This window comes from Mugil cephalus, chromosome 15, assembly GCF_022458985.1.
Source record: "Mugil cephalus isolate CIBA_MC_2020 chromosome 15, CIBA_Mcephalus_1.1, whole genome shotgun sequence".
In the NCBI taxonomy this organism is placed as follows: domain Eukaryota; kingdom Metazoa; phylum Chordata; class Actinopteri; order Mugiliformes; family Mugilidae; genus Mugil; species Mugil cephalus.
In genome coordinates this window covers 290,062-303,220 of record NC_061784.1, presented here as the reverse complement: position 1 = coordinate 303,220, position 13,159 = coordinate 290,062, and the positions used below count along the sequence as shown (strand labels likewise).

Below are 13,159 nucleotides of genomic sequence, written 5' to 3'. Positions count from 1 at the left end.
TCCAGTTAAGGTAATAATTCGTTTTTTTTTTTTCACGTGCATGTAAATGCACAGAATGAGTGTGCGTGGAAGTAACGTCAGGGCAGCAGCTCATTTGTTTAGTACAGTATGAACCCACATTTTCATGTCCATCCAGCCCGGATCGACTGACTACTGACTGTCTGACTTAATAACACGACCATTACAGTGAGTAGCTTGAATGGTGTTCTTTTCTTCTTTATTTTTTTTTCCAAGGCTGTGAAATGTTACAAAAACCAAATCACGCTTTTCTGTTTTATTTTTGAATAATGGACCTTTGACAAAATCCAGAGTTGAACTTTGAGTTGGATTTTTTTGCCTTGGTTCGTGGAACCTTTGAGGCTTTCGGGGGCTAGGGAATTTGTGGTTGCTTCTCTCAGGCTACAGTCCTCCATCTTTCTTGCGATCTGTAAGGTAACTTTCTTGCAATGAGTCTAAGGTTAGATGGTACCTTCTAGGGTTGTGCAAAGCATCCAGTATTTATGTTTGTATTCAGGCCTGGAATTTCGTCATTTTAGGGTCAAGTCCATTTGGCTTTTTGTGTTGTCATTTTTGAGGGCACAAAGACCAATAGCCAGGGCACCAAGGCCATAAAATAAAACAATGCTTTTAAGTTCACGTCTATAATGAATTTAATTTGAGGACTAATGACAGGAAGATTGGCGTCTTAGTTGAAACTATCAAGCAGGTAAAGAAACATCTCCTACAGTATTATGTCTGAAGATAAGAAAATGTTGAACATATCTAACCATCACTCACTCCAAAAACTGTATAACGTGTTAAATCCATACCCTTCCACAATTTTTGTTCAATTGATGCCAAATACGCAAGAGCATCTTCAGACGATACTACTACACAGATTTTTGATTAATCAAAATTGAGCCAGTGCATCAACATGTTTGACTGTGAACGGAACATATATTAGCATGCAGGGTACTGATTAACCCACAAGAGCCCAGACCGATTTCTCAATCAAGAAAAATTATTGAGGAAATAAAATGAACTAAATAGACGACAAAGAAAACATTTTCGGACCTTTTATTTCAAGATCTCAACATCTGAAATATTAAATTACAAGCAAGTTTGCAGAACACTGCAACAATGGCAGTAAGAAAACAGTGCTAACTGCATAGATTAAAAAAGTGTCTATGAACAGCCAGCACATATCACGTATCATATTATGACAGGAACAAGCAGTAGTAACATGACCTTATCCTTAAAGCTCAACTAAGGAAAAACTTGACAGCAAGCTAATTGGCGTTTCTTACAGATTGCAGTCAGTACTCGGCACGTTAAAAGCGGGTCAACGTTGTAACGTTACTGTACAAGCAATGCTTATTTTATGGTAACAAACCTAGGCCCTATATGTTGAAATTCCTATCTTATACTGCTTTCACATAAAAAAATCCCTGGTCGACATAGCCTTTTCAGACACGGGTTGACTTGCTTTTGTTTCCTATCACATCAGCAAAAGTCCAGGGTTGGACCTCCCACTGTTAGAGCTGCATGCCTGTTTTTTCCTCCCTTGCATGTGATCACGTACTGTAGGTGACGTTGTAGTTTGCTGATAACCTGATGAATGGACCAGTCAAACCCCTGATCCTTCAAAAGGCTGCTGATAGTTGAACAAATCACTGTGTCCTCCACACAGTGGGGAAAGGGGGTTCATTTATTTACAGCTAAACACCTGGTTGGGTAATTAGACCCAAATCCTGGTTCATTCATTTTTCCCACTCATTTATTGTTGAAATCCGGTTTTGTCTGGATCTGAGTGACTGAACAGAAGGAGAGTGAAGAGCATCTCAGACACAAGATTTTTCTAGTAGGTTAAATTGTATATTTACGTACATTTTTAATAGTTTCTAACTTAATATAATTCACAATCATGGATCGTAAGTGAGTTTAATGTTTTTTTTTTATTCTTTGACACTTATTAACAAAGTTAAGTTAGCAACTGTTTTACCAGCTAAATTAAGCTAACGTTCTCTAGCTAACTATAACAATAGCCCTTTGAATTTCACAATTTAACGTTTGGTGTTTCAGGATGTAGTCATCATTTTGCTTGGGAGGGTTATTTTTAATCAGTTAATAGGGTTACTTTTACTCATTGAGTTGGGTCAAATGAGATATCCAGAATTCTGGTTTAAATGGGTTAACCCAAGCACTTGGGTCAAAATAACCCAGCACGTGTTCTGTCCCATCATTGATCAGTTTTTAGAGTGTAGGGGTGACTGTGACTGAGGTTAGCAGTTTGATCCCCAGAATGTGCCACATCCCGGTGTGTCTTTGAGCAGGACACTGGACCTCCAGTTGCTCCCAGTGCATAGCACTGTTGTGTGACAGTGTGTGTGTGCTTGTGTGAGCAAATGGGTCGATGTGTCTGACTGTAAAAGCGCTTTGAGTACCAATAGGTAGAAAAGCGCTATATAAAAGTAAGACCATTTGCCATTTACCATTAGCAATAGACAATAGTCTGAATTACTGAGCTAACAGACAGATGCTCACATGAGAGGACCTGACTGCAGACGTCTCAATACTAATGTAACATAATTGAATAATCTCACAGTCAAACTCCTCTTCCCAATAATTATATACTGCCTCCACAACCCAGTTAAGGTAAAAAACAAAAACAAAGCTGTTGAACAAAAATAGTGATGCAGTCACACCATGTTTCATCTAGTCAGAGCCACCTCTATTGCGAAATTGTGTCTGCCTGTGTCAGACTTTTCACCCTGACTCCTGAATGTTACTCGGGCAGGTGCACAGATATTCACTGGGGTCACGTGAGGAAAGGCAGCTTTGTGATATGATGTTTTTCTTCACAAATACAAACCATGATAAAATTATAAGTATAAAAAACATGTTTGTGCTCCCATACAACAAACAAAATTCTTTCAGAGAGCCAACATCCTCTGACATTATACAACGGGTAAATATTGAACACATCACAATTTTTTATAGTAAACATATTTGCGAAGGTGCTATTGACATGAAATTTTCACCAGGTGTTGGTAACAACCCAAGTAACCCATACATAGAAAGAAAACAAAACAAATGAGTTCAGAAATGAACTGTTTTGAGTGCAAGGATTTGTAACACAGAAGGGGCATTCTGCACATCAGAGGAGAAGGGGTCAGAAAAGATTTGGAAGGTGACACTGTGTGTTTTGCAAAGTCTGCAAATCACTGGTCAAATTCCTGCTACAGCTTCTCAAAGGCAATGAAATCTTTGACATTTTCAAAAGGTGCAGTGACAAGCTAGTCTGGACCCTGCAACTTCAGGTTGAGTGTGTTCAGCTCCTGTGTGATGTCAACAAGAAAAGCTAGGTCCGTCACATGTGATCATCAAGTTCAGGAATGTCCAGCCTGTCCTCCTCCATGAACATGTTCACTTCTCTTCTCGGATCAACAGACGCTTCAGGGCATTTCGTTTAAACTGAATATGTCAGTTTAAATGAGTCCATGCCACACAGTCATAGTAACTCTCACATTCCTCGAGGCACAGGCCGAGGAGGAGGAGTGGCAGCAATCTTCTACTCTGATTTATGTATTAATCCTAGACCTAAGCAAAGCTTTAATTCATTTGAAAGCCTTACTCTTAGTCTTGCTCATCCAGACTGGAAAACACAAAAAAACATTCTCTTTGTTGTGGTGTATTGCCCACCTGCTCCTTACTCAGAATGTTTAGCTGAATTCTCTGAGCTTCTATGTGATTTAGTCCTTTCAACAGATAAAGTCATAGTTATAGTAGGTGACTTTAACATCTTTGTTGATGTCGGCAGTGACAGTCTTAGCTCTTCATTTATGTCATTACTAGACTCAATTGGCTTTTCTCAGAATGTAAATGGTTCAATTCACTGTTTCAATCACACCTTAGATCTTGTACTAACATATGGCATAAAAACTGAAGGTCTAACATTAAATTCTCATAACAGTCTATTGTCCGATCATTTCCTTGCAACATCTGAATTTACTACAAGAGATTACACAGAAATTGGAAAGACATTTAGTTACAGTAGACACTTATCCGATGATGCTATAACTAGATATAAGGAATTAATTCTTTGAGTATTTACCTCAGTGCCTTATGTCAGTGATGTGGATGCCAGCACCCACAATTTAACTCAAACACAAATAGATTATTTTGTTGACAGCATCACTTAGTACAACTCTAAATCTAGTTGCTCCTCTTATAAAGAAGGTGGTTAATCGAAGGAAGGTGGCTCCATGGTAAGATGGAAGCCTGGAAAGATAGTTTAACAACTTATGAAAAAAAAAAAAAAAAACTGTCCGTAAGAGTAGAACAGCATATTATTCTTCAGTAATAGAAAAAAACAACAACCCCAGATTTCTTTTCAGCACTGTATCCAGGCTGACAAAGAGTCACAGCTCTGTTGAGCCATCGATTTCTTCAGCCCTCAGCAGTAATGACTCCATGAGCTTCTTTACTGATAAAATCGTTAGCATTAGAAATAAAATTCATAGCACTCTTCCAGCTGTCAAAGATGTAAGTACAGTGGCATTAGAAGCCTCTGTAGGACCTAGTCAATATTTGGATTATTTCTTTCTAATTGATCTTCCTGAGCTCACTTCAGTTATTACAGCAACTAAACCATCAACTTGTCTTCTAGACCCCATCCCGACTAAGTTGCTCGAGGAGGTTTTTTCATTAATTAATACCTCCATATTAAATCAGTTAAACTTATCTTTATTAGCAGGATATGTGACCCAGTCTTTTAAAACTGCTGTAATTAAACCTTTACTTAAAAACCCACTCTTGACCCAGATGTTTTAGCCAACTATAATTTCCAAGAGTTTCAGTCAGGTTTTTGAGCTCATCATAGTATAGAAACGGCTCTGGTTAAAGTTACCAACGACCTCCTCATGGCTTCAGAAGATGGACTTGTCTCTATACTTGTCCTGCTAGATCTCAGTTCAGCATTTGACACTATCGATCACAGTATTCTACTAAAGAGACTTGAAAGTGGGATCAAGATTACAGGAACTGCATTAGACTGGTTTGAATCATATCTGTCAGACAGATTCCAGTTTGTCCATGTAAACAACACTTCTTCTGTATATACCAAAATAGGCTATGGAGTTCCTCAGGGTTCTGTAGTAGGACCAATATTATTCACATTATACATACTTCCCTTAGGCAATATTATTAGAAAGCACGACATAAACTCCCATTGCTACGCAGATGATACCCAGCTATACTTATCCATTAAACCAGATGAAACTAATCAGCTGGTTAAACTCCAAGCATGCCATAAAGACATAAAGGCTTGGATGACCTGTAATTTTCTACTTTTAAATTTAGACAAAACAGACATTATTGTATTTGGTCCTAAACATGTCAGAGATTCATTATCTAATCACCTGGTTTCATTGGATGGCATTACTTTGGCCTCCAGTACTACTGTGAAAAACCTTGGTGTTGTATTTGACCAGGATATGTCCTTTAATTGTCACATAAAGCAGGTGACCAGGGTGAAAGAAAGACTACTTTCTTTCACCCTGGTAATATCATCAAAATTAGGAACATCCTTTCTCGGAGTGATGCGGAAAAACTACTCCATGCAACTCATTACTGTTTGGCTGTCCAAATAGCTCTTAAAAAAGAGTCCAATTGATTCAAAACGCTGCAGCAAGAGCACTGACAGGAATTAGCAAGAGAGATCATATTACTCCAGTTTAAGCTTCTCTTTATTGGATCCCTTTACAATCTAGAATTGAATTTAAATCGTTCTCCTTATATACAAGGCATTGAGAGGCCTAGCTCCATCATATCTGAAAGACTCAGTTTTATGTTGCAATTGGACTTTATGCTAATTTCAATGTTTTTAATAATATGCCTCAATTTTTACAGTTCCTGAAAATGTTTTTATTTTTTTTACATTTTTAGTCCACAGCAATGAATAAAACTATTTTGGGCTTCACAGTTAAAACACTTGTTGTATTATGCTTTTTATTCTTCCTATTATATCAGACATTCTAGATGTGGAGGGTGTGAATGCATTAACCAGTAATTAACACATAATGAAATATTTATTAGACTTAATAAAGAATTGTTCTCGCTTTAGATCTGGTAGCTGCAAAAAGCATAGTTAACTGTTGACAAGTGCATAGTCAAATGATAATAGATGAGCAATAAAGTATATTTTAGTATTAATAAAGCAAATAAAAGATTAATAAAGGCATTACAAAGACATAATGGGCAGGTTATGGGTGTTTGTAATTCTATTATGAACAATTATAAGATACTCATGAGGCTTTTATTAATGTTCTTAAGCATTTGCAAACTGTTAACAAGTTTCTTATAACTGCTTATAAATGTCTTATAGCCTGCTATTAACTGTATTATAAAGCCACTATTAACACTTATATAGGCTTATAAATACACAATAATGTTAATAAGCATCTTGTAAGGACTTACAAGGGCCTTATTACCTATTAATTAATGGTTATTACAAGGACCTTAATATAAAGTGTTACCCTGTATGGTCCCAACAGATCACTACGATCTTAAAGTGCAGGTCTACTTATGGTTCCTAGAGTTTCTAAAAGTAGAATGGGAGGTAGAGCCTTCAGCTATCAGGCTCCTCTCCTGTGGAACCAGCTCCCAGTTTGGGTTCGGGTGGCAGGCACCATCTCTACGTTTAAGGTCAGGCTTAAGACTTTCCTTTTTGACAGCCCAAGTTAGGGCTGTTAAAAGGGAATTTTTCCTTGCCACCGTCCCTCCCTCAGGCTTGGTCTGGAGGTTGCAGGCTGGTTTTTGTAAAGCATCTGGAGACAATTTGTACTGTTATCGGCGCTATATAAGTAAAATTGAATTGAATTGAATTTCCCCTGCTCAGACACCAAACCTCTGTGGTATGCAGCACATCCCCTTAAGATACGTAATTTTTCTCCAAAAAAAGCACACAACTGGCGGTGCTGTAGGCCCCTGGCTCTGCTGAAGTTGATTCAGTTGCTTCACACAATGACAGACATTACATTGTCAAGCTTGAAACACTTGCTGTTTAGTGCCTGCTGATGAATAATGCAGTGAAGAACAACAATGGCAGAATCACAACCTTCCTCCTCTATTTTTTTTGGAGCTACGAGTTCATTTTTCCTCCCTATCATAGATGTGGGTTCCCTGTGTGCATGGCGTGAGCCATGTCATTAATGTCAGTAACTTCATCAAGCGCCACAGAGTATGCATGGAAATATTTGCATTTGTCAAGTAAATGTCACTTGATAGTTCAGTAATTCGCTCAGCCACTGTATTAGCTGACAGACTGAAGTTGCTGAACTGAGAGGTTTCTTCTGGGCAGATAATATTTGCAACTTGCATCGCAGTCTTTCCGAAACAGACCTTCAGTGAATGGCTTTCCTGGTTTAGTGACCTTTTAACACAACAATTACTTGCAAGTGCTGCATCAGACTCCTTTCTTGAGCATGAGTATTGAAGTCCACCAGCAGGACAATAGAGTCCGAGTCAGGACGCAGTCCAGTTTGAGGCCCTTCAAAAAGGGTGGGTACTCTGAACTGGTGCAACTCAAGCAAGGAAGAGGGTCCAACCCCTCTTAAGGACTTAAAAGGACTTCCTGAGCCGACACTATCTGTGCGGTGAGGATGACTGTATCCAGTCAATAAAGCTTGACCTCTTCCACAAGCTCCGACTCCTTCCCTGCCAGAGAGAAGATATTCCATGTTCCAAGAGCCTGCTTCCATTACTCAGGATCAGACCTCCAAGGCAGGGGCCTTGCACCAGACCCTTCATGTTTCCTCCTGTGGGTGGTGGGCCCACAGATAGCCGAGTTGATGCATCCAGTTTGGGCTGGACCAGGTACTCACCTATGAGCCCCAGCTCCAGGCCAGGTTTCAGGATGGGGCTGAGGTAACCCTTAGGGCCAGGTACACAGACTCTTGTTCTTCTTCTTCATTCAGGGTCTGACCCTTCGGGGTAAGGGGCAAAATGTCCCGGACAGCATAGCCCCTAGGGTCCACCATGGTAGAGTGTCTGTTCAAGGAGGAGAGAAGTCTCATCATCTACATTCAACGACCACTTATCCTCACTAACGTCGTAGGGATCGCTGGAGTCTATCCCAGTGGTCATTGGGTGAGAGGCAGGGTATACCCTGGATAGAAGGCAAACAATTTAGAATCGCAAGTCAAGTTAACGAGCATGTCATTGGAAGGTGGGAGGGAAAAAGAGTACTCAGGGAAGAGCAGTAAATAAACAGAGCATTAAATGCATAAATTATGTATATATATATATATATACAATTTATGCATATTGTTGAGTTAAATTTATTTGGACTTGTGTTTTTATTCTAACAGGCTGCTATCATATATTTAATATTATTACATTATGAGCGGCACCATTAAGGCTCATAATGTAATAAGTTAACACATTCTTACATCATGAAGTTGTCATCTTTGAGTACAGCAGGAAAAAAATCTGCAAGGAATTTGATCATATTGCCACCTTCGGGTCCCTCTGTAATACCAACTGGCTGTAGATTTTGTTTCCTGCTGCTGTTTTCTAGAGCTTGATATTTCTCCTGAAGTTTTTTACATTCCATAGTGATTCAATGTTGTGACTTCTCCAGTGCAGTTACTCTGCCCATTATTTTGCCAAGCGCAGTGTCTCTTCATATTTCGTTCTGGGAAGAATCAGTGACTGTTTTAATGATTTAAAGGATGTTGCAATCTCAGTCTCATCTTTTATCTGCACCAGCACCGCTTCTCTGGATGTCTGTAACTCCTCTCAAAGCATCTGCAGGGAAAGTGTGGTCTCGGCCATCAATGAATTTTGGGCTGCCTCATGTGAATGGAGTGAGGGCGGCTGTCCAGTAACCGAAAGGTTAGCGGTTCGATTCCGCCCTATCCCTGTCTGTCCATTGTGTCCTTGACACAAGACACTTAACTCATGTTGCCCCCAGGTGTGTGCTTCCTGGTGTGTGATTGTGAGTGAGTGATGTTGATGGAGGTCGGGGAGGCCATAGGCGCACATTGGCAGCCACGTTTCTGTCAGCTGTGACTACTGAAGTTGTTTACCACCAGGGTGTGACTGTGTGAGTAAATGAATAATGCATTCAATTGTAAGCCCTTTGAGCATCTAAAAATGGAATATAAAACCAATGCATTATTATTTTCTATTCCTTGTTGTCTTCCTGTGTGAACTGGTTCTCATTTCAGGAGTTCTGTTACTAAGTGAATAACAACTGAGGTGCTGTTTTCTTGATTTTTAGAGGTTTAAACTGTAGTAAGTGTTTCTTCTCCTCTGCTGCCTACTCCATCATAAATGGTCTTGCTCTTATATAGCGCTTTTCTACCTACTCAAAGTTAGTCAAAGCACTTTCACAGTCAGAGACACATTCACCCATTTTTTCCACAAATGTTTTATATAATATTTCTTGAAATTAAATATGAAACTTGACCATTGGAGGGCCAAAATTGAATCTGGAAGGAGGGTTGTGGACCAAAATGTTAATTTTGTAGCAGATTAAGTTAAATATGGGTATATACAGCACACATGCAAAATAAACACTACCTGAAAAATGAATGACACTTATTGTGCTGCACACTTATTTTCAAAAAAGTTACCTGCCAGATAATCCGGCTTCTTTAAATAAGAAAAATAATTGAAGCACTCATTGCAGAAATATCTGAATACAGACATGGATCATTCCTAGGCCTCGGACCTACATCTTCATATAAAGATTTTTAGTGCAATGAGCAAAGTAACATTGGAAAAAACATCCTGAAATGAAATCAGTACTGTACTTAATGCAATAAATGGGACAAAACATGCTCCCATTAATCATGCAGACTTCAGTGATCCAACATACACTGGGGTGGAATCGACCTTGGTAAAAAGATAATCGTTTTCCCAACTTCTTTCGAATTTTCATTTGTCTGTGTGCCACTGCCCAACACGCTCCATCTGCATCCTCTCACTCGCTGATCGTCGTCTTCACCTCGTGGTATTTGAGCTAGCAGAAGCTCAACAGCTTCAAGATATCACAGCGTTTTTCTTTAGTCAAGAGTGGAAGTGTACCAATAAATAATATTCAGTGGAAGAGCAAGAGCAGCGAGGAGCGCAGATTCCGAATGCTGATGGTGGGGAAATGCGCAGGCCAAATATAATAGGTCACGTGCCAAGTTTGCCCAGGATTTACACAGTACTATCATATGCACAGTTTTAACATGATATTGAAATTCTATTCTTTAATTTCATGGTTACTGTCAATACCTGTATCTGGCACACATGGGGAAGATATCAGCAGCATGGTGGACATCACAGATTATATCAAATTCTGTGAGAACTCTGTCATACCCCCCAGGACTGCCCGCTGTTTCGCCAACAATAAACCATGGATCACCAGCGGCCTGAAGACTTTGCTGAATGACAAAAGGAGAGCCTTCAGGTCTGGAAACAAGTAGGAGCTACGGAGAGTACAGCATCAACTGTGGGACCAACTGAGGGAGTGCAAGGACCCTTACAGGATGAAGCTGGAGGTCAAACTAGAGCAGAAGAATATGAGGGATGTGTGGTCAGGAATGAAGGACATAGCTGGCTGTGGGGGAAGAGACAGTCTGTCTGAAGGAAACTTGTAGTGTGCAAATGAGCTTAACACGTTCTTCAACAGGTTTGGCTCTTGGATCCCTGTCCCTGCCTCTACCCCACCCCCCACACCTCCCCACTGCCTCCAACAATTTCGCATCTCAAGGCTCCTCCTCCACCCCCTGCAGTGAGCCCTCAGACCACCAACACACAGCTCACTCTGAGAACAGAAATATAGAGGCCATACCAAAAGATGCAAACCACTCATCAGTAGTAAGAATCAGAAGGCCAGATTGAAATCCGCAAAGAAGTACAGAGATGAGCCACAAAAGTTCTGGAACACAAACTTATGGACTGATGAGACCAAGATTAATCTTTCTCAAAGTGTGGAGAAAGAAATGAACTGCTTATGATCCGAAGCATACAAGCTCATCTGTGAAGCATGGTGGAGGTAATGTCATGGCTTGGACATGCATGGCCGCTTCTGGAACAGGCTCATTAATATTTATTGATGATGTAACTGATGATGGTAACAGCAGAATTCCGAAGTGTACAGAAATATTTTGTCTGCCAATTTACAGAGAAATGCATCCAAACTAATCAGGAGGAATTGTATCATGTAGCAGGACAATGACCCAAAGCACACTGCCAACAAAAAAAAGGACTTCATCAGGGGAAAAAAGTGGAAGGTTTTAGACTGGCCAAGTCAGTCAACTGACCTTAACCCAGTTGAGCATGAATTTCACCTCCTGAAGAGGAGACTGAAGGGAGAAACCCCCAAAACAAAAACGGAAAGAAGCTGCATTAAAAGCCTGGAATAGTATCAATAATGAAGAATGCAACAGTTTGGTGATTCGATGGGTCACAGGCTTGAGGCAGTCACTGCAAGCAAGGGTTATGCCACCAAATATTAAATGTTATTTACTTTAAGATTATTTGTTCCAATGCTTTTGCTCACCTAAAAATGCTGTGGTGTAATACAAACGGCGATATATCCTAAGTTGTTTAACACATCAATATGTAAATACCAGGAAATAAAAGCTGACATTCTAAACTCTTGTCCCATACTCACCTTTTGATCTTAGATTTTGCATAATTTTTTATTATTAAGTGTTGCTACAATGTAAAATAACTATATTTGGGAGCAGATAAGCTAGCAACATATTTCACTTTGAAACCAGTTTCCTCGTACTGTAATCAGTCTTCTCCTTCTTTCTTACCTATTTTTATCTCCTTCATCCCTAGCGTCAAGGAGGCTCTCAAAACAGCAGTGTGCCTACAGAATACAATGCCACAGCTTTGATGGAGCACCTGAGGGAGAAAGAGGAACGAATCCTGGCTCTAGAGGCCGACATGACCAAGTGGGAGCAGAAGTACTTGGAGGAGAGTGTGATGAGGCAATTTGCCCTTGACGCTGCCGCGTCTGTTGCAACTCAGAGGTACAGTTCATCCTGTTAGGCATTGTTTCGGACTCTGTTTCTTTATAGTTCAAAATTTTTAGGAATCTCCTCTAAAGATGACTTCAGCTTATAAAAAGTAAGGCCACAGACAGAGCTCAGCGCACTGCAAAATGAAAACGTTGCTAATAGGCTCATAACACCAGCAAACACAAAACGTGCTGCAAACACAAGAACTCACAACACCAGCAAACACAAAAACGCTGTGCAAGTTAAAAAAAATCGTGCCGCAAATAAAGAAATTCTCTGCAAGTACAGATATGTGCTGTAAGTACAGAAAAGTGTTGCAAACACAGAAACATGCTGCAAGAAGAGAAATGAGCTGCAAACACAAAAAATGCACTGCAAACTCAAACATTAATAAAACGGAAATGTTTCTAGAGGATCCTGAAAAGCGATGGACCTTGTTTGCTCAGAATCATGGACTGCTCATAACAAATCCATCGTGCTAGCAGTCTGCTAATGTGGTGGTCATGTTACCTGCTCCTGGTGTGATGCTATCAGGGTCCTCTCCTGTTTGGGTTTGGGAGGCAGACACCCTCTCTTCTTTTAAGGTCCGACTTAAGACTTTCCTTTTTTACAAAGCTTATAGTTAGGGCTGGACTTAAACATCCCTTAATTATACTGCAATAGGCCTAGGCTGCTGGGAGATGTACTGAGGACATGTCCTCTACTTTCTCTTCTCTGGCACCAAGCTCTTGTCCTCTAATCTCTTATAATTTATTTTCTGTTACTAACCGCTGTGTCTACCTCTTATATCTCCTATATGATACTGAGCTGGGATCTGTATTTTGTTTTCCACAAAGCAACAGGTAGGATAATGCAGACAGCTCTCTGATCAGTGACCTCTCCATTCCAATCCAGAATTCACTAACCCCGGATCTCAACGCAGCTCTGTGGTAGATCGTGACAATTCAAGTCTGTGTTTCCACCAGGCGCACTGTGGTGCGTTTCAGAAGTGTGGTGTCGCACTGCTAAATATAGACAGCTGTTCTATTTTCCCCACTGGATGCTTGGAACCTCAATACAAGCATATCAAATCGTTCAGGCAGGATGTCCATTATTGGAAAACGTAGTGTATCCGGGGTTATTGTTAAGAAAGAAGGCACATTGGGGTGTGGTCA

General features: G+C 40.1%; 1 protein-coding gene across 8 annotated transcripts in view; it reads left to right on the top strand.

Annotated features, from left to right (window-relative positions):
- LOC125020698 (angiomotin-like) overlaps positions 1-13,159 on the top strand; it is a 101,386-nt gene that overhangs the window by 71,920 nt on the left and 16,307 nt on the right. For all 8 annotated transcript variants that reach the window (XM_047606133.1, XM_047606136.1, XM_047606134.1 and 5 more), the window contains one exon: positions 11,824-12,017. In XM_047606133.1, the coding sequence (XP_047462089.1) occupies positions 11,824-12,017 (194 nt within the window). The remainder of the gene's footprint in view (positions 1-11,823; positions 12,018-13,159) is intronic.